The 22941-nt window shown below is 42.1% G+C and overlaps 1 protein-coding gene across 1 annotated transcript in view; it reads left to right on the top strand.

Annotated features, from left to right (window-relative positions):
* Positions 1-22581, top strand: part of LOC115309012 (nose resistant to fluoxetine protein 6-like) — a 92679-nt gene extending 70098 nt beyond the window's left edge. Inside the window, exons 10-15 of the mRNA XM_029967144.4 lie at positions 1253-1335; positions 5004-5126; positions 8623-8743; positions 19222-19411; positions 20406-20548; positions 22221-22581. Coding sequence (XP_029823004.3) covers positions 1253-1335; positions 5004-5126; positions 8623-8743; positions 19222-19411; positions 20406-20548; positions 22221-22481 — 921 coding nt within the window. The 3' untranslated portion in view covers positions 22482-22581. The remainder of the gene's footprint in view (positions 1-1252; positions 1336-5003; positions 5127-8622; positions 8744-19221; positions 19412-20405; positions 20549-22220) is intronic.
* Positions 22582-22941: the final 360 nt, after the last annotated feature.

Raw genomic sequence — 22941 nt, 5'->3', positions numbered from 1 at the left:
GCTCGCGGCGCGTAAAATACTGGCATGACCGCAGCAAATGACGCCACATGCATGAAATGCATTATGTTTCGCTTTAAAAGAAGGTTTCTACTTCAAACGCCAATGAAGGTATGGCGCTAATATAAAAATTGGCGAGATCCCTGCTGGATCTTAGACTGTTCGCAGGGTTATGTTGTTTCTTTGGCAGAGCTCAAAGTGTCATATTTACTCTGGTCATTTGTAGTTTTTTTTTTTTTTTGTTCTTCTTACGAGAGATTGTCATAAGGCCAACTCATAGTCCACCAATCTGCGCAGCTGGTATTGCTAAGTTGTTACAAACGTCAATACTTTCCTGAACGCTTAGATAAAGCGCGAAACACATGTACGACGAAACCGTCCGATCCGACGTGCGAACTGCCGGAATGACCTTGGGGGCGAGGGTTTTCTCAGCACCGGAGAGCGTTGAAAACCCTCGCCTCCGACCGTCATATCGCCTGATCGGACGTCGGATCGGACGGTTTGGTCGTAGTGTGTTCCGCGCTTAAGAGATACAAGTAGTGTTTTTCCATGCCGTGTACATTGCCTGAACTGAAAGTCCTTCAAGGATAGCGCTACCGCCTTTTCTTGTTGGTATGGTTTGAGTCTTAATAGTATTATTTTTCAAGGTAGGCGAAACAAGAATTACATTGAGAACGACACTACATGACCTCAAGAGAAAAACGAATCCTATAATGTTCAATCGAGTGGAATTCGAGTGCAGAGTGTGTTAATACTATTGGCACCTCAATAAAAGGCCATGCTCTTTTACCGAGAATTAAAAAGGAATTCCTAAGAATAATTATGCAAGTTACTCATTTCAATCCTGGTTGAAAGTTATTCTTAGGGAACAATTAAGCGCCGTTCACACTCTTGCGACCGACTTCGACCGAGAGAGACCAGACCGGTTTTCAAGCCTTTTGCGACTTCTTAGGACCGGATGCCCTGCAGCGGAGCTGGTCCTAAGAGGTTGCAAGAGGCTTAAAAACCGGTCTGGTCTTTCTCGGTCGTACTCGGTTGCAAGAGTGTGAACGGACCTTTAGAGTCATATTGTGGAGTGTAAAATTTGTGATTTTAATTCCTTGCTGCTTTCGACTCGCATCAATCACGCTTTTTACGGTTCAGAAACAAGATCTTAGAACAGTACGGTCAGTCTATCCGCTTGTGTTTCTTGATAATTTATTAGTTGAGCCTTTGCATAAATAAATCAACGCTATGTCTTTTTGTTTTTTTCCAGGAATGCTTTTCCCACCTATGGTACCTCTCAACGGACTTCCAATTATTCGTAATTGGCCTCTGTATTCTCCTTATTTTTAGAAAGTAAGATTTCTTGCTTCACTTTACATTCTCTAATTACATTCGAACAATTCCCGTAATAATCCTTTGCAGTATTTGGAATTAAATATTAACTGGCAATCTGCAAAGGCTTATTAGCACCGCTAAAATAATGTATCTGCCCATAAATAAGGTCTTACTTCCGAACTTTGGGAGGCAGAATAATCGCCACAAACTCAAAAGTTTTATTCCAATCAATTTATTTAGAGTTTTTTTTTAAATACGAATACTCGTCTGCTCTCGCCTGTTAAGAATATACTAAATTTTGAATATTTAAAAGCGCGTTGTTAATGATTGCAAAGCTTCATCAGTAACAGACTTCAGTCTATTCTAGTAGCTCAGTATTCGTTCTAATAATAAATACACTGTACCATATCTCGTTTAAAAGGTTTTGTTAACAACGTCAGCACTCCGTGGGCCTCCACATCGACCAGTGATCTGGATTACTCAATCAATTAATATTTCAGTTTGAATACAAAAACTGAAGCTGTTGAGTAAAGCAGTGTTTCTCAGTTTTTAAAATGTATCACGAACCATAACTGACACTGCTCAAGGTTTTTCTTCTTGTAGACGGTACAGTTGGTCAACACACACCTGAGACATGGGTTGTATTACAAAGTATACAAGGGTAGAAAACAATATCAAATTCAAATTATCACATTATAGTAAAATCAAATTTAAAAAAACAACAATTGTGACTAACGTATGTTAACATTTACATAGCGTAGTTTGTTTTAAATATGGGTAATAAAATTTTTTTTATTGTATATTTTATTTATAACATATTTAAAACGTTCGAAGTCTTGAAATCAGTAGTAATTATTTGCTCTTGTTCCTTACACGTAAACATAAAGATATATATTCATAAATGTTTTTTTCCGGTCATAATTTTAAATTGTAAGTATTTTATGGCCGTTGAAGAGTTATCTGTCACACTTTAATTTCTCAGCATTTCATTTTTCAAAATTATATTTTGGAAAACTAGTCACCACCTAGTTACTCCAATCAATAAGTTGGTAACCTAAATGCGAATATCAAATAAACTATGCCTTCAGTGGTAGAGATATATGAGTCCATCCCATCAAACGCTGTCGAACACACATGGGACTAAAATTCAAGAAGACAAGAAAAATTAAGGTAATGCTTTATTAATCTCCCGGAAGCAATAAAATCAACAATTTTAAATTGCAGTGTCATGACTCGCTTTGGAATACAGGCGTTTCTATATAGTACGAACGATTGCAACCCCTTGCACACAACCGAATGCCAAATTAAATGGAAGGACTGGAAATAAACTCACGATTTTCTTATTTGTTCGATATATATGGTGTACCACATAACTTGCACCAAACATAAAAAAACGTTTTGCTATGTGCGAGTGAAACCAACTGTATATTGTTAGCAAACGTCTGATGAAAGTAACGAATTTTTCTTAGTGCTCCTCGTCATTTAAATACTTAAGACTAATCAGCTAACTTTGCATTATTCGTTAAAGAGCCAAGGCATGAATTGGAAAGTTGTAGAGCGCATTAAGGAACAACGAAATAAAGTGTTTGCTACATGGCACGTTTTGCGTGCTTTTTCTAATTATCCCCAAAAGAAAGCTCGTGAAATATAAAAAAAAACACAACTTGACAACGCGTTCTCAGACGTGCTCTTAAGGAACGAAGTGCACCTTATCACTAGCGCGCTGTCCGAGACCGGGTTCTGCGGTAGCAGGTGATCGCGCTTATCTTCGGGGCTTTCACCGACACAAAGCCCTCGGAGAGCAAGCCAGGGATAAAATGCCTTTAGTTCCTTCAAAGCGCATTTGAGGGCGCTGCAAGCGTGACGCGCGGGCGCCTTGTCAGGTGCTCTTTACGCACAGTGCGCCTTAAATGTAACGCCGCCACGGCATTCGCCGTTTCTGAGAGTCCCTACGGCGGCCGATTGAACTATATGAAGAATGTTTGGGTTCCCGATTTCTATCCCATCCTGAGAAGGCATCTCGAACGTTTTGGTGACCAATTTAACAGTAAGTAGCCGACACAAGCTCAATGTTCGGGACCACAATGGCGGCGTTAAGTTTGGGATGCACTGTACATTTTAGAAGCTTTATTTTGTGCTAATTAGTAGAAACGTGCAAAGCTCATTTTATGCAAAACACCTTATTTTGGTGTTTCCTAGTGCTCTTTATATCTTTCCATTTCACGCCTCAGCCGCTAGAGAAATAAATTTAAAAAATCGCTAATTAGACTTAAATAGCTAAATAACTAAGCAAACTAATGCAGTTTTGTGCACTTTCATAAGATGCATGTAAACAATATACTTTTGGTTTCACTCCCACACTGCACTTTGCTTCTTGTTTTTTAATGTTTGGTGCAAGTTATCTAGAACACCCCGTAGAGTGCTACAAATTATAATCTGGACAAGATTATCATCCGCTTCAACGTCCCAAAGTTTATTTATAGCTTCAAATGTCCACAGTCCGAAACCATTTTAGGCATTTGTGATATATGACAGTCGCATTACTGTAAACAAAATGATTTTGGTCACTATGGTTATGCTCCAATATCAGCATTCTATAATATATGCTCCAACATATAATATAGAAGGGTTCTGAGCTGGGCTAGTTGGTATGAAGGCACGTGGAGGATAACAGCGCACAAAGGACGAAGACAAAGGAAAATAACACACAAGACACACAAGCGCTGACTCGCAACTGAAATATAATACGCAAAGAAAGAGAAGGTAAAAGCATCAGAAGGGCTCGTACTACAAGAGCGAAACACAGACACAGTTTGAAAGGCAGATTATACACTGCATGGAGAGGCCCCTGGTTTGATACCATGACCAGGCAAATTTTTTGGGTGGCGCACTAGTCACTTAGCTGTGTTTGGAGATTTGTGTTTGTCCTTTGTCCCACTTGTTCCCGTTCTCCAGGGATTATTATTGTCATTATTATTGTCATTGCAAAGTTGCACGCTCGCTTGAAACTTTGCATTACCTGCATTATCGCCATAAAAGGTAGCGTACACAATCTTAATCTCGAACTAGAAATTAAGTATATTCCATAAGACCTACCTAAATGTAAATGTATCCTCATCCGAAAGCCCCACTGAAGGCTTGCTAATGAAGCGTTCTTCCAAATTTTCGATAATGTATGCTTCAACTATTTTGCAAGTATTGTTTTTTTAAATCTTCCATTAATTGCCGCCCTCTGAAATTATATAAGTTGCAGCTCCCTGCTTTCATCATCTCCTTTCTTTGTGTATTGTATTTGAATTGCAAATTGTTGTGTGTATGTTTTTACAGCCGGAAGTTTGCCTCAGCGGGCGTTAGTGTCTCAGATGTAGACGAGCGATTTAGCCTGTGCAGTACATCTAACCTGGGGTTTTTAACGTCCACCACGCAGTAGTGACACACACCCACACACTGGTACGATGCTCATCCAGATCGCAACGGGCAGGGGTGGGGTTGAACCCAGGATCCCTGCCTTCTGCTATTTCAGATGCGAGAGAGCGCTTGAGTGTCATGTATGTTGCTTTCCTTTGTCCTCGTCCTTTCGTGCGTTGTTATGTTCCACGTACATTATTTTTTAATAAATATTGGGGGTCTGCTTCGATCGTCAATTAGAATTACATTTTCAAACATGACTATGCATTTTGTTTCAGCAAATGGTTTTGGATGAACGCCACCTTCCTTAGCTTGTCCCTCATCTGTTCCTGCATTTCTGCGTGGCAGATGTCCAGTGAAAACTACCTTCCAGTCATTCCTCCCGTGGTAGACAAAATTTCGTAAGTTTCAAGCAATACATAATAAAAGAACTCTTTACATAAGTCTTGGTACAACCGCATCTAAACCACTTACAAGGTGCGATTTAATGTAAAGGTTTTTATTTGGTATATTGAAATATTCTAAGTGCGGTGGTTAGAAACAAAAATTCTTATATAGCAGTGGGCCAATACACTCTGGTCGAATTTTCTTTTTTTCATGCTACTATAAAAATATGCAATTCAATATAAATTTTAGACACGTGCTTCACTAAGAGAAATGTACTTGCGAATCATCGCACTCATGTCGAAACCTTGTTAAAAATGATCGGTCTACAGTCAAATACAACCTAATATTCCTTGAAAAAAACTCCATCCCGTATCAGCCACCACTTTGAATCGCTCCAAGAACGAACCAGGGAAGGCAATAGCCATGACAAGTTATGTAAATTTAGCTTGACGGGAACCTCGGTAGTGAACTATTTTTGAATTGCGGAGGAAGGGTGGCTTGGCGGTAATGAGAGTGTTAAAAAGGCTTGTGCTGCATTTTTTTGTTGTTTTGTTTTTGTTCTGGCAATATTTTATTTCACTTTTCGAGGAAGCTGGACGGACGCTGTGAGCCACCAGACGTTGCGGAGTAAATATTTAAATGAGCGTATAGAAGGCCTTCTATATGCTTTGAATGCCAAGTAGCACACCAGAGAAACACCTTACTTCGCAAAGCTGGCAATCCTAAGGATTTTAATTGGGCCTAATACAGTTTTCCTCCAAGGAATTATCAAGTTCCAGGGAACATTTTTGCGTTTTTCAAGCTTTCTTAATTATTTTTTTTGCAATTTTTTATATGTGCGAGACTTCGCCTAAAGGCAAAGTCTCGCACATCAAAAACATGGTTTGGACATGAACATGAAGATGGTTTATATGAGCCGAAGAACCATCAGTGAAGCTTAAATCTGACACTTGTTAGGTGAATTATGTCCAAAGTACCCAGACTCTGGCAAAAAAAGTTCAAGTTTGGCTCCACCTCTATTTCTTCGGGCTTTTCTTCGAACACCACACCACATTCTTGCGCCGCGGTTTGATTTTCGCTCAGCTTCTTGATGACGCATCTTTTTCACCATGTTAAAAGTTACCCGATACTGTGGTAAAAGATTGTAAACTTGCTAGAAGAAAAAGACACGCGTCTTTTCATGTGCCTTTTACTTTCTAAGAAGCGAACAATGTTTTACCACAGTCTCGGGTGTTTTTTAACGCAATCAGCATTCGCCGTCTCGCGTGCAAACTCACTGTATTTGCACCTTGCTTGTTGCGATTAATTGTACATCATTGTAACGGTGTATAAAATATCTCTAAATACACCTTCTATATCCTTTGGATGCCTATGGATTGCCTGCTGTGGGCTATGCATAATTTATGTTGCCTTGACTGTTTTGTAACGTTTTAGTGCCACATTCGACAGGTACACTTTCGGCGTAACATCTAGCCCGTAAACAGGTTTTGTATGAAAATAAAAAAGGTGTACAAATAAAGCGCAATCAAGCACAGGCTGTGTAGAGCGTTCCTCAGATACAGATATATCCTCAATCGCGGTCACAGTGACCACTCCAGCGATCATTGCAGTGCTTGTTCTCAATGATGTCGGTAGAGCAGCTAAACGGAGAACTAGCGTGAGCTCGTCAATTTCAAAATGATTTACTACGCACAACCTTTAAGGGGCCATGCAACAAATTTAACGCGTGCAGTAAATATCGCTTAGAATTATTTCTTGACTTTTATAAGCGATGGAACACGCATTTTCTTCACGTCCCAGACAAAAATACCGAGAAAAACGCGTAGCCTTCATTCACTCCCTAACTTGCAGCGAGAAGGGGAGGTCACGTGATCTGAAGCTGACTACATATAGGGGGAGGGGAAGGGGGAAGTGGGGAGGGGGTGGAGAGGGGGGAATCGGGCACTCGGATCCACGAAGTTAATCGGAGATAAATCATTTTTATTATCATTAAATTTTGGTTTTAAGGTTATATTTTTATGTATACAAGTATAATAAACAATTGAACGGTTTGAATAAAGGTTCTTTCTAATAAAGTACTGTACACAAGATAATATAGGAACATGGTAAGGACTCACATGGGCTATTATTGTTTTATATAAACCCTGGCTGCTTACGTAATTTACTGTATGCGCAGCACCTGTCTCCAGCCTAGACATGTTCGCTTTTCGGGTATAGTGTATAAATTGAGAGAATGTTCTCCCAGGATTACAGATTACGTACATTTGAAATGCTCAGTTTCTCACCCTTTCTACCTCTCTTTTTTGTCTTTGCGCTTGTTTAAACGCAAAAAAAAGAACAAAGAAAAAAAAGCATAAAGGCAACATTTTAGGGCTCAATATATTTTACTGCAGCCCCCTAAATCTTAACGATTCCAGGACTGTTTGCGAGGTCTGGAGCCAGAGCACACGCACCTACCAACTCTTTGTTTCCTAGAAACTATTTCCGGAGCGGAGTAATTTCGAAGGTGCTGGAATTCTATATCGGAATTGGGGGGGAAAATATGGCTTTAATCCGATTTTCAAGAAGCATGACCGGCGTGCAAATATTGTGAAATATCTGGTTTTACATGAAAAAAGGACCGTAATTATAATCCACCAGTGTTTATCATAACATTCTAATTACAAAAGCGCAAAGGACAAGGACAGAACAAAGAATGAACAGGACAAGCGCTTTTCTTTGTTCATTCTTTGTTACGTCCTTGTCTTTTGCGCTTTTGTAATTAAGATGTTTAACCAACTAGCCCAGCAGTTAATTTTAATTTTATCATAACCATGCGCTCGGGTTCGCAAAGCACAGGGCACGCGCTGAGTTCCACACATTGTTGGGTTCGGCTGTTCCCGTCATAGCCGCTATTGGGTATTGAGCCACTACCCGAATGTATGTCAAGACATTGATCGTCCCAAGCTCTATCGAATATTCATGCAGTGCTGGTGTGTTCATTGAGCTGCATTGATATATTGTTGCCACGATGATTGCGCAGATTGATTACCAAATTCTGCCGAACGGATTGTTGACAACTTTGAGAATGTAATCCACACAACTTCATCATCAAGTTGTGTGAAGGAAATACGGAAAAATGTCCCCTTTTATTCTTAAAATTACGTGGCAACGAAGAAGCTTCTTGATCCGTGGCGCTTCCTCTGTGTATACTTGAGTCGCACTAGTGCCAGTAATATTGTAATAAACAATCTTACCTAATATTGCCGCATGCTTCCTTTAAATTTCGGCTAAAATGGTTCAATGACGTACAGAGGAAAAATTAATACAGGATGCAAATTTAAGGGGAATTGAGGACTTTCGATACATCTAAAAATTAATATCTCCATATCATAGGTTTGAACGATGACATCATACAAACTGGCGTAAAAATCTTACTAACAATTACGCAATATTGATTTGTCGGTTTGAATACGTGTTTTGTTTTTTTCCCAATATTCTATGAATAAAAAGATTTTCATCTATTTTCAGAACTCTGGCCGACACTTTCAACTATGTGTATATGACGCCCTGGAATCATGGAACATGCTTTTTTATTGGTTGCGCAACATCTCAGTTTATTAAGAAATATAAGGACGCCAAGATATCTAAGGTAAGGTAGTTTTAGAAATCTGATCAATCTCATTTTTTTGCATGTTAGTTCGTTACGGAAGCACGAATGGTGCGTTTTTTCTAGAGAACCTGATTTTATATTTGCGTATGAGATATTCTAATAGATGAAGAATGAATGGTATGAGATATTCTAATACATGAAGAATGAATGGTAGACGAATTTATTCGACGTGGGTATAAATCATTTCTGCATATGTTCGCATCGATTGGCGATCTTCCAGAAGAATGTAATTTTTATAAATTTGTACAGGCAGCCTGTTCATAAATATTAGTTTGTATTATGCACCTGATAAACCGGAGCATATTACGCCTAAGAACTTAAATGCGTCAAAAAAATTACACAGGTATATTGTCTACAAAGTCCTATGCCTATCATGAGATATCGGAAATATTGCAAATTGAGAAGAACTTCGGCTGGTGTTCCTTGTAGAAGTAGATTTTTTTAGATACATGTTTAAAATATAACCTTGCATATATTTTGATTCAACTCATTGGACCTATGCATGCTCGCAAAATAGACAAACTCTAGAAAAAACATTAATTTTTCTCACACGGGGAATATAAAGATTGCTATAATGGCTAAATGCTTAGTTGGACTAATTTTGACTAAAATATAAACGAGCCTAATATCGGAAGTCCTCAAAATTCTTCAAAAAATGTATCGAAAAAGAAATGCTGAATACTTAGACAAAATGTATTTAACAACAAGTCCACCTACACGTTTTAGAACATTATTTAAACGCAGGATACAAATACGCCCATAGAATTTGATCATCTTCAAATACTTTTACAAATACATTTTTCTCCCATTATCTCGCATCATACACTTTTTCCTACACCCGCTGACAAACGCGTCAGCCAGCGTTCCCGGTATCCGCTGCCATTTCCGCATTTTTTTCCGACACCAGCTAAAAACTCGACCGCCAGTGCGCCCGGCGTCAACTGCTATTCACGAACTATTTCCGACAACCGCAGGCAAACTCGTCTGTCAACGTTCCCGGTGCCAATTGCTGTTCCCGCACATTTTTCCGACACCCGCGGATACAAACCCACCTGGTCCCCGGGCCTCGACACGCTCTTTCTTGCTCACCACTTCACCCCAAGTCAGGATACCCTGCTCTCTCTTGCAGCGTACTAAAACTGCTACGAGACCCGATCTCCGAGTCCGCGATCTGTCTTCTCCACGTGAAGCCGGGCTCCAGCGTGTCCTCGGCTGGCTAGGGGGTTAGGGCTATGTGCGCACATGGATCCTGTAGAAAATTGTGGACCGACTTTCCATCAGTGTGTGCTGATTATATAGACGTCGAGACGTTGAACCGCCGTCGGCGCACAAACGTACGTCCAGCATTCCCAACACTAGCGAAAGCGTCACGTACATAGCCGCCATGGCTCGCACAAGCTCACCAACACCTCCCACGTCCGCCGCAGGTGCTGGAGCCCCAAGCTCATACAGCTTTAGGGAGCTCAGGATTCCATTCACGGGAACACGCCCGGTGGCGTCCGACACTCGCCGTGCCTCGCTAGGACAGAGCGTCTCTATTCGTAGCCACGCTCGACCTCGTATCGACAAGAAACGTTGGTTCTCACGATAACGAGCGCTCAGCGATTTAGGGGCGCCATTCCCCCAAGATGATCGAGAAACGCTTCGAATGTGTCCACCTAGGGACCACCGAAAGCGAGGACCAGCTGATCGAGCGTCGCGTTGGGCGCCAAATAAGGTTTTTTTTGTTTTTTTCCTTTTAGCCACCGCACGATCACGCGCCGCGTCTACCGCCCCGAAGGAGATCGCACAACGCAAGGTACGAAGGATCGACTGTCCCACAGTTGAGCGATCTCGAGGCAGCGCCTTGTCCTTTTCCGTCACCGACCATCCGCAATCTCGCCACACGAGCTCTGCCCCGTGCCATCCTCGTCTTCTCACTTGGCTCCCGCGGGCCCGTGGCCGGCCGCCTCGTGGCCAGATCCCCAAAAATTTTACCACGGGTAAAAAAAAAATACTCAGCACAAATAAAGAGCTGTGCAACTTTCTTTCAGTTGCTCGATTCAGCATCTTGGTATACTGGGTGTTTTTATTAGCTGCATCGAAATTATAAAAAAAGTGCTGTATTGTAACTATATATATATATATATATATATATATAGCAGAAGACACAGCACAGTCGGCACAGCAACAGACTCCAAAATACAGAGCTGACGCCGCAAGAAATGTTTAAAAAACGAAGAATAGGCGTCCCAGGGCAGTGCCGGCGGAGGTGCCCGCGGGGCAGCATCACAGGGGACGCGGTTACTGGGACAATATGCCAGGGAGGAGGTGTGACGTCACGGTCGCTTTTTTCTAAATTAGTTTTGGTTTGGGATTGTCTGCGGAACTGAAATCATTTGGCCACTACCGCCCAAATGCTCCCAAGTTCATTACAGCTCGCGGTTTGAACATACAGCCTGGATGCTTGGACATCAATATACACCAACTCATGTTTACAAACAAACCGGAGTGCCCCTAGCGGACGCCACCGGCGCCGCGCATGCGCGGTGGATGGTGGGCAAGAAGCCCGCCGTCGCCCATAAACAAACCATTGAATTGCGTTGTTCTCGGCGTCGGTGGGAGTCCCCGTGCTCTTTTTCGCGTTGGAATTGTTGATTCTACGTCCTCCTAACAATGTCTGACTACTTGAGCGGCTTCAGCAAAACTATTGAGGCAAAACTTTGCGTGAATAATATGACGTGCGGCGATTCACATCACGTGGACGCCGCAGAATGGGCGCTAAAGCCTGACTCCCACGATGAGATTCTGCTCGCTATTTTCAGTCGCGACGTCGCTCGAACTGCAAAAGCGTGGACCGTAGTTGAGATGGTGGACGTCGATACTGAAAACCGCAAGTAGAATCGGGCATTACAAGTCGGTGATGGCCACTGGTAACAATGACCAACAACTTCTTGTATCTGTTTACACCTAGCCGACTTACCCCAACCAACCTTCAAAAGTGTTTTGAGGCCTGCACTTAGTTCTTATCGCAATTACCGGGTCAACATTTGGCTTACGGGCCGCTGTCGTTTGAACGAACTGTCGACAAAAAGCAGTTCAGTTTGAAAGAGCAGACGACAGTTCGAACGCACGCGCAATGGAGTACCGGCAAGAAGCACCGCGCCCCGCGTGAACAAACCATTCGAATGTCACGTTGTCAACGTCTGTGTGAGTCTGCATACTCTTTTTCGTGTTGGAGTTGTCGATTCTACATCCTCATCGCAATGTCTTACCACTTCAATCGCCTGAGCGAAATTATCAAGGCTCGTTACGCCGCTAAACTTTCCGTAAATAATTTGACGTGCGGCGATTCATTCGCATGAACGCTGCAGAATGGACGCCAAAACCATGATGAGATTCTTGTTTCTATTTTCGGTCACGACGTCGCTCGTGCTGCAAAAGTGTAAAAGGTAGCGGCGATGATCGACGTCGATACTGAAAATCGGAAGCGGGAACAGACCAAGCGTAACAAGTAGGTGATGGCCACCGGTACCAATAATTAACATCTTGTATCTACTGTTTACACCGAGCCTACTTAAGCCTTTTGAGGCCTGCAATTACTTCTTATTGCAATCACCGGGTCAAAGTTTGGTCTACGGGCCACTTTTGTTTGAACGAGCAGACGACAAAAAGCAGACAACTTTGAAAGAGCAGACGAAAGTTCGAACGATCCGGCGGCCATGTGAATTTGAAGACGCACTGAATCCGTGGGTGGTCTGGACAACTTGGGGGTTTTCTCTCGGTCATGTTGGAACAAAGCAAATACATCTGGCGACCACAAATTGTGGCCCGCACACGCAATCGTAGTTCGACAGCGTCTGGTTTGCCCTTTTCACGGCTGCTATCCACGTTCTCGGACGAACTGAGGGTGCAAAAACACATGAAAACTGATCTTCAAACCTTCCCAGACTCTCTTGGTAAAGCCCCATCGCAGCATTTTGACGAGAAGGCAGGTTTTTTGTCTCGTTTCTTCCAAAGGAATACAGGAATGCATGTCTGGCACGGCGACTTCTGCCCACCGCCCCAGACCGGAAGTGCGTCCGGCGCGCCACCACCGCAGCATGACGTAGGAGAGTTGAGTTGGTGTATAGGAAATGCAATAAGCCCTCTCAATTCATTATGTAAAAAGTTAATTAAACTATTTGCGCTAATTAGCCGCCTAATTACAGAAACAACCTTGGTCATAGGGTTCACCAATTCGGGTGAGTACTAGACAGATTCGGGTGAACACAAATAAAAAAAAATCCTGTACGCCACGCAATTGAATTAATCACTTGCAAGAAAGTTGCAGCTCTAAAACTGAAGTCTGTCACGAAATAGGCGGGTACAACACCAGTAAACACAATGTATTGCGTACAAATTTGATCTGAAAGGCTCAAGTGAAGCAATAAAAGCTTTTCAGGTATGTTAATAATGCAACGTCTAAAAAATTTCATCAGTCAACCAAAACGTATTGTACCAACCCCGTTCATTCCTTCTTCTAGTCTTTCTTGTTTTTCTTTTGCCGTGTTTAGTATGATTAAAGCACGGCAAGTTTAATATTCTTGCATGCACTTTTTGCGATGCTATCACATCGCCAAGAGTGCATTATATCGCATTTAATTGCGAAAAACAGCGTCCACAATTGTATTTTGACTGTATTTGAAGTATTCACTTTTTCAATATTTCAACATAGTTGACGAATACATTCCTCAATATGTAATTCTATATAAAAAAAAGTTCTAATAGTATTTTAAATGCGTACTTTCAAATACTTGCATCTAAAATACTGCCCATCCCAGCTTAAAAAAATACAAAAACATTAATATTTTTTTTAATACGCATCGCTGTGAATTTGTTATCTTTTAAGGCAGCTCAATACTCGCACTTGTCTCTCGAATTATTGTCACCCGTGCAACGCTCGCGATGGACTTAGATTTATATCGAGAACTCAACCAAAAACAAAAAAACACTAACACGTGGGTAGCTCGTAGTTTTCTGAAACATCTCGTATTTGAAGAATGTGAGCACACCATGATGAAACGTTATCTAACGCCTGTTGCCCGGCGGTTAATGACTACCTATAAAATAATCACTAACTTCCTAAAGACGTGGGGAAGGGAGAATGTAACACGAGGGAATTATCGCCCTATGAGATTGCCGCATTCCCCCGTTAGAACAAAGCAAGCATTAAGAACGTGACGAACGGGGTTTTATCTTTTGTATTGCCTATACGAGCAAACACCAGCACTCTGCGTTAGCGATAGCCTTGCCTGTTCCACACTACGCGTGCGCGGGAGCACAAAATGCGTCTTTCATTCATACCTGTCGACGACGGAATTTTTGAATAACGTGAAGCGGCCGCCACTAAGTTGCTTTGACTCGTCTCTTGGATCTCCATTCGCACCATGGCGGATGCCTGTGTTCGTGTTTTTTGTAACGTTTCGGCGCCCTTTCTTGCCTTACTCCTTAAGGTAGAGTACCATACACATATCTACTACCTGCTCGTATCGCATCATGATATGCAAAATGTGCTCAGTTAATTTTGTAGCATGATTTGACTACTTTTACCGTCGCCGCTCCCAATGCATGTGAGGATGAGGCACAAGAATCAGCATCATCACTGAACAGCGTTGATTATTTAAATGACTAAGACAGCACGAGGGTTCAAAGGTCAATTACTTGTGACAACGCAGGTTTGTTTACTAATTGCGGCGAAACATCTGCAATTAGTTGCATGTATATTTATGATCGAGCATTTAGGATTGGAAGGTGACAAATATAGTCAGCGTAAGGAGACTATGCGTGTTTCTGAAAGCATCTTCCTATGTACTTATATCAAACACAGTTTCTCTTGATTACGTGTAGGAACTCGTAGAGGAGATCGGCAACGAACGTCCAACTTGCATCTTATCTAATGCTAGGGTCAATGACGCGTCAACATCAGGTGATTTGTTTGTTCTAAATATCACACCTATGTGGGTTTGCGTTCTTTGTAGTTTTTGGGATATAAGCAACTCGTACGTCGGTTTTCTTATGCATTTTAAGAAACTGTATACCGCGTTCGGTCTATGACGGCAGTCTTTCGAGTGATTTATTGACCGTCTTTAGATGAACAGTCCAATGTACTTAAATTATTTTACCACATAGGTTGGGACTTCCTGTGTAAGAAACTATCACAGGCAGCTTAAGATCACCGAGCTTTTAAATAACGTACGCAAAATCTTTCAATATGCTAAGAAATAGTGTCTCCTGCAGGTGCCTATCCAAAGCGCGATTGGGGGTCGACGCACGCGCAGTAATTACGATGCTATTTATATTCTTGCATAGGAAAACATTTTGCAAACGCTGCTCTAACTCATGCCAGTGCCCCGAGTCAGCCATAACGCCGAAAAAAAGCCGTTTCCATAAAAGTCCCCGAGTCCAACGTTATCGATGGCCAATAATGTGCTTGAGAGTATTGAACAATTGCGTTAAAATCTATAAAATGATATGTTTTTCGTGTATATAGGGTAGTGATTATTGCTTATGAATTATTAAGGTTCTTATTGTTTGTGATCTGATTTGGATATTAAACCTATTTGAAATTTCTGTATAGTGTGTTTTGTATTTGTAATTTTTTCTTTGAGGCTTTTATCTCTAAGATGAACACTGCATGCCAAGAGGGGGCTAAGGCCTTGCCAGGCGCTTGCGCCGTTTTCTGCAAAACTAGTATCCGAATACAAAAAAATAGAGGTGTTTTTTGTGTTTTTTTTTAGTGCCTGGCGACTCCCGAATTTGCAAAGCGCATCTGTTCAAACAAATAAAGATGTTCTTACACTGGTTAACAAATTGGCGCCTAGTGTTAGACTTCAGCCAAACTTTCCGAGATACGTGTCCGACACCATTTAACTTTATTTGGCTAACTTTACGGAAGACAAATGACAAACTTAATTTGATGATATCATGTGTACGTTGCGAGCAAATGTTCATATAAATATAGTTTATTTCCTAGGGTCAATACTGTGAAATGCTGCTTATGAATAATTGAGGGGTTGATAAATTTCCAACTCTGCCTAGGTCACTCTGTCAAAATATTTCTCGTGTACTTCATTGTTTTAATTAAAACAGGGGGAGAGAAAAATACTTGCTTTTATAAATTACATGTGTCATTGTCCGAGACTTGATTATTCTGCGAAATTTACTAAAAGTTGGGAGTTCATGCAAACAAAACTGCCAATAGAGAACAGTCTTGTACCGTACGCATTACAAGTAATCAAATTACTGGTAATCGATTACTTTTTGGAGTAATTTTGTAATCAGTTGATTACTTTTATTAGGCAGTAATCAGAACAGTAATCTGATTACTTTTTCAAGTAATAAAATTACTTGTAACCGTTACAATTTGTCCACGGGACTCTCTCCCCCCCCCCCCCCCCCCCCCCCCCCCCCCCCCGGCCCGGGCACACGCCTTTTTTTATAAAATGACAAAAATAAAATTTCCTTTTTTTTGTTTCGAACGGAAAAAATGAAGATTTTTGCGGAGCTGTAGGCAACGAGGTCAATCTCTTTCTATGTACAGTTTCTGTGGAATGTCCTTTTTTTTTTTTTTCGAGCTGGGACTGGGAGTGGGAAGCCCCATGGAAGCCACAGTGTGTGACAAAGGCCATTCAGGGCAAAGTTTGAAGAAGCAGAATGTAGCTTTGTGAGTCCTTCGTTCAAACTAGCCCCCTCACGCACACACACACAGAGAAATAAAAAAAATTAAAAACATCCTGCTTAGGGCACCTACTCGCAGCCCGTAGGAGAACCTGAACCGAAGAATGCCTTAAGCGGATGCAAAGTATAACAAAGGCAGTTGAAATATTTCCCTATTTCCCCTACGTGGTATTTGTGACAAGCAATGTTTCGAGTTGAGAAGTGGTCGGGGGGATCTCTTCCGCTAATGAACACTACACATGAACCGTTTCAAATCCTGGAGCTGCTGCTCTTTTGTATAACATGCGAGTTCATCCACATGTGAATAATAAAGTGAACGACGCAAACTTAGAGCGACAACCCTTGCTCAAGCTTAACAAGATCTAGAACCCCCTCCGGCTCTCCCCCCCCCCCCCCCCCCCCCCACACACACACACTGGCGCGCGCCCAAATCATTAAACGTTTTCAAACGAATTCTATGCTTGTGTCCGCATTGTGAAGGTGCAACGACCACGAAGAGGGAGCCAGTTTTTCTTCTTCAATACTTGTGCAAATGTGAAATATAGGTTGGAAGTAGTTCATTGTTATGAGCGCTCAGAGATGTGTCTTCACACAATAAAGTAATCGGAAAAGTAACTATTACTTCTTTAAGTAATGTCCAATTACTTTTTCCGTCGTGTAATCGAGTAATCTAATCGAATACTTTTTAGCCAAGAGTAATAGTAATTGTAATCGACTACTTTTTTTTAGTAACGTGTACAAGACTGGTAGAGAACTAGGGAGTTCGTCTGTTCTTCCCGATTCAGCATAGCGCGTATCTAGCTGTCAGCCTGCTTCTTTAAATTCATGTATTAGTCTTTTTATGGGTTTATTTTTCTGCAAACAGGTGCCATCCGGAATGGCTGTAGACAATGGTAGTCTTCCCTCTACATAGTGTTCAGTCGATTTGCCGCCGACCATAGTCAGATGCACATAGGGGTTCGTAAATATACCCGCAAAATTCCCATTTCACAAAATTAACCAGAAGATACATAAAACAGCAACATAGCCGCGTGCACGTTGAAAGCGAAACCACCCAAATTGAAGCAACCTAATGGCGGCGAGCGCTTCAGCCCCCTCTATCCGCCGGTCAGACAACTACTCAGATGAAAATGACTATAGGGAATACTAAAACTCACTAGTAAAGTATCGCAGCTCGCAAACAATAAATTTTCTCAATTTCTTTAAATTATGACTTCTGAAAGTGTTTTTTTTTTCTTTCGGCTTTCCGTATGTCCTCCGAGAAAATAGGTCACACCTTATTCCTATTTAAATCTTAATGGTTGTACCTTCATTGTCACGCATAATCTGCTGCAAAGAAAGCTCCTGAATGCCTGTGCTTCGCTTTGTCATAGGTCAGAGCGCAGCCGATACTACTAGATGATAAACGCAATTGTTCAGAGAAAACACGCAACGTCAGGGCGTTCGTCGCCTTTCTGTGCCTGTGTTACCACCAGCTACGACTAAAGGAGCTCGGTTGATATACCGTGACCGTGAGGCTTTAGCCTTCGCGTCTTTGTTTGAACTACGTCTTCACGCCTTCCGTTGTACGTTGACTTATAATTAAAGCAAACATAAAAATGGCAGTCGGCATTCCGCTGAGATATACTTCAACCATAATTCGGGGTGGACTGAAAGGCTGAAAGATGCGCATCCATGCAGACGAGAAGACGAGGCCACTACGAACTATCTTCGTTTATTGGATGAGCCAGCGATGATACACAAAAATAAAGACGAATAAATCGAGATTGTTCATTCATTATGGTACGCTGTTTCATTGGTCCTATGAGTTCGAATCCCTGCAGGTGATAGGATGTAAGTATGCGGATATAAAATCAGGGAGAGAAGGAAGGAGCACCAAGCTCTGACTGGAACGATTACTGTCTAGACTTAAAGCCAGCTTTCTTTGTCTCATCAGGGCGACACTTTAAAGAAACGTCCCCTGCTCTACACGCTGATGCTCACTGTTTGCTTTATCGCGAACCACCCCCTTCCTCCCCCCCCCCCCCCCCCCCCGAAGCTCTTCAACTGTCAATAAACTTTTACACAGAAAGAAGACACCAAGCGACGAAATTTGAAACTGCGGTTGGAGTTCGAAAGGAGAGTTGTGCAACCTTTTTCATCTCCTCTGCGACTCATCTGAGACGCGGAGGAGGCAAAACAGGCAGCGGAACTCCCCTTCCGGACTTCAACCGTAGTTACATCTTTTGACAATACATGAGGAGGGCGCGCGCATGAGCAGAACTCTTCTTGAAAAAAAAATAAAAGAGGTTTACAACACCCTGTTACGCCGATTTGAAGCGCAGCTCTTGAGGAGGAGGAGGAAAGGGTACTGAGGGGAGGGTGAGCCACTCCTCCTTATCCGTACCCTCTCCTCCTCCCCTCCTGCTCCTTTCATGCGCGAAACACGTGTCGTCACGCGACGTTTCGGAGCGGTACCGAAACGTCAGGTGATGTTTCGGTGAAGTCACGTGACGTTTCGGCGCGTGGCTTCCACGAAAACATCACGGTGTCGTTTCGTCACCGTGACGTTTTCGCGCGAGTGCCGCGTCGAAACGTCACCGTGCTGAAACGTCCACGCGGTGAATGATGGGGCGTTTCCCATAGTATACCGCGAGGTTACGCCGACGGCGACGCCGCTGAAGCCGGAAACGGGCGCCTAAGAGTTGCGCTCCAAAACGCTCCATAGCATGCGGCTGTTCGGTTACTTGATAAACTTCTACAATCCGTTTTTCATGAAGGTGTTGCAAGTGCTGCTTTGGTGCATCTCTCTCTCCTGCGGAGCGGCCTGCATTCTTTCCCGGCATCACTGGAACCCTGGAACCATTAAGACTGGCGCCGCAGAGAACATCGCATTCGCTTTCTTTGATCGTCTCATGTGGGCTGCCTTCTTGGCATGGCTAACGTTTTCCTGCGCAACTGGTGGAGGAGGTAAAAGAGCCCTTTCTTATCCTTCAGACGTTGAAGACGTTCTATTACATCAAAATATATGTACCTCATCGGTCCAACCTTTAAACGCTTAGGATAAAACATCGTCGAACACTGTGGCAGATTACGTGGTGGCAGTTAACGCTGTGGCAGATTACACGGCGGCAACTTATACGGTGGCAGTTAACAAGAATCAAATACACAAGAAACTTATCTGGATGTTGATACAGCGTGTGTTGCCAATCTCCGTGCCACTCCTTAATGTTTGAGCCACATAAATTGCGGTGGCCGTGAATATATCGTAATAAGTATGAAGGCAGATTGCCTAAGGATTTGCACGAAAAGATATGAAAACTGTGCTTTTAGGATAAGCTACTCCAGAATATGCAAATTCATCGCCGGTTTATCTGCTACAAAATGTGTTATATTGCTGAAGGTATCTCAGAATTAATTTATATATTATTTTATATAGGATATGTGATTGCATGTCAGACAACGTATCAAAGCTTTATATGTGAGCAAGTCAGCACATAAAAACGATATTTCTCTTGCAAATAAATAAAAAACTACATCTCATTGGGTCCATAGAAATAAAGCAGAATAATTGTTGCATTAACTTAAGATAATCAAGAATTTTGCTTATTCATTTTTTCTTTACTGTGCATGACAATCTTTACCAATTTTTTTCACGTTACCTTAAAGGAACCCGCAGATATTGAAAAAAAAACATCCCACAATTATCATTGTCTTTTTTTCACATTTTAAGTTTTATTAGTAAAAAAAAAAACATAGATTGAGAGTAAACGGGTGCTGACCTGGGCTAGTCCGTAGGCGTTAAACATGATTAAAATCAACGAAAACAAGGCAGGTAACTGCTGAAGAATACAGGAAACAAAACAGACGCTCAAAGTAGTTTTGTACCTTTCCTTTTGTTATTTTTAACTATGTTTGTTTATAGATTAAGACTTGTGTTATAATCTCGACATCGCATTTCCAGGTTTTCTCTGCCGTTTCCTCTCCTGGGGCGCCTTCGTTCCGCTGAGTAGACTTTCCTACGGCATCTACATCATCCACATGCCGTACTTTGTGACTTCCTACTACGTGGCCAGAGAGCGCGTCTTCTACTCGTTTTTTACTGTGGTATGTAAACAGATATACCTACTCTTGCTACGAATTCTCCCATTTGATGCCACCATGGGTTATGACGTACATATACCAATTAAACTCTTGCATGTTAAATGGGAAGCTCCGTCTATGGTTCCCGGAACATGTCTCTGACTGGTGCATTTTACCGCGTCCTAAAAAGGGGTCCTTTGATTCCCACCGGATGACGTCATAGACGTGTTATGTTGTCGTCGGCCGCGATCCTGGCGGTGCAGGTGGCAGACGCCTGTTCTGCAGCAGGTTGCTTTTCAGCTTGACAGTCCACCGAAGCCTCGGCAGACAGGAGACGGGAAGCCGCGACGGCAGTGACTTGCGTTCACTCCGACTTTTTAGCAGCATTTTTACGACCAACAACCAGGATTAGGACGTACGACAGCATGACACTCCAGCTTAGTATGCCTTATTTATTACCTTTTCGGGACTACTTGGAGGCATGGGCAGATACAGCGATAAACATATAAATCGGAGACACTTCCTTGGCATTATAGCTATGTCTTTAGGGATATATTAAATATCTTATTGCTATAAAAGCGGAAGGAGAAGGAGGGAAGGGGCAGAATTTAGTTGGAGGCAATGCTTGAATTTCTCAGTAGCTAACCAAAAATGTAGGACAGTGCGGTGTAAACCCCATAACCGAAGTAACCTGAAGTTTCTTCTCATATACCGCGACGTAAGCATAACAAATTTACTGAGTGCGCAGGCGAACTGGTGGATGTTTACCATGATGCTTTTTAACCCGAGACGTGGGCTGTTTTCACTGCAAAAACATTTTCGCCATTCTGCCCCTCCGGTTAAAAGGCATAATTTGTGTTACGTTTGTAGTTTTTCCAACAAAGCAGGGCCACTTAGATGTCGGCCCCTGTCCTTCAGGAGCGTAAGAAAAACCTAAATTGAGCTGTTCATACATAATATTTAAATTGAGTTTATAAAATAAACAATATGTTGTATTTCGTGTGACTTAAGTTTTTTTCGCGTAAATAACTTTTCTACGCGAATAATGAAAATACAATTAGACAGTGTAATATTTAATGCGAGCTATGAATACAAGCACGACTTTCACTATATGTTTTGTACAAAATAATTTTCCCGGATGCAAAATGACGCTTCTCAAGTTTTTGCGAACAAAGCACGAACAAAGCAGACATTTTAAAGAAAAGACATGACAAGAACCATGCGTGAAGATTTTAGAACAGCAGCCCACATTTCGCTTGGAGACAACAAAAAAACTAATGTCTATTTTCTAAACACCCCTGCCATTATCATGGCTTAAATGTTTTTTTTTTGTTTTTTTTCTGGTCTCACGCATGAGTAGGTAAAAACGAGGAAGATATGTAGGCAAGCCCCCGGTTTTGAAAGATATAAAAATAAACATGCGCTTTTCAGAACCTTAAATGTATGTTGTGGCTCTGCCCGATTCTCGTCGCATACAAAGGAGATGGTTGAAAATCATTCTGTGCACGTCATAATTATAGCCGAAATAGTCTATACGAGATTGGTTTGAAGAAGCTCAGTTTGTTAGTAAAAACGTTTCAGATAATCTAGGGTTCACGGGATGGTTTTTTTCTAAATGCGTAACCGTGACATTTACAATTCTATTATGGCATCGCTATGTTCCTTGTTTTGATCCTCTCGTTTCTTTTTATTTCAGATATCGAAGACGTTCTCTATTTTTGTATGGAGCGCTCTTCTAAGCTATATAGTCTTCGTCATCTGCGAATGTCCCACCGGCAGGATTGAAAAGATGTTCTTCATGCCCGAGCGACTGAAGATGACCAAACAACAAAAGAAACTTGAAGATAGTGACAGGGAACACCTGGGAATCAGAAAAAAGTTCCCAGAGTTAGTAATATCCCAAGCAAACCCTCCAAAATTTAATGGCAATGCTAATGAGTACTACTCTCATTTATAGCCTGAAGACGCACGTTTTTTATTTCTCAATTCTTGAAGCACACGCCTTTATATGTTCATGGAAGAATATAGATGTTACGTTCTGTGAACGTCTCTAGAAACATAACTGCTTCATTCAATTTCGGAAGTCGGTGGACATCAACGTTACTAGAACCACTCAGTTGGGAAACTGCCATAAAGCCTGCTCTGAAAAAGTCGCACTGATCCGTACTCGACAACCAAGCTAATGGCGATCGCAACGCCGCAATTTCTCCCGCAGCGACCACTTCGGGAACTGCACGTGACTTCTATTTTAACTTTAATCGGACATTTTGGCGCCGAAACAGATGCGGTGGAAGAGGTTTCAGGGGTGCCAGCCCCGTCACCCGAGCGGACGCGCCGTGGATTACTACCGAAGTTAGAATGCGCCTAGGTCGGGACGTGCTGCTGAAATCACCGTGACGCATGGTTGTATAAAGACA

The sequence above is a fragment of the Ixodes scapularis genome, unplaced genomic scaffold, assembly GCF_016920785.2.
Source record: "Ixodes scapularis isolate PalLabHiFi unplaced genomic scaffold, ASM1692078v2 PGA_scaffold3__209_contigs__length_174095766, whole genome shotgun sequence".
Taxonomy (NCBI): domain Eukaryota; kingdom Metazoa; phylum Arthropoda; class Arachnida; order Ixodida; family Ixodidae; genus Ixodes; species Ixodes scapularis.
Note: the sequence above shows the minus strand (reverse complement) of the source record. Positions and strands in the feature narration are given on the sequence as shown.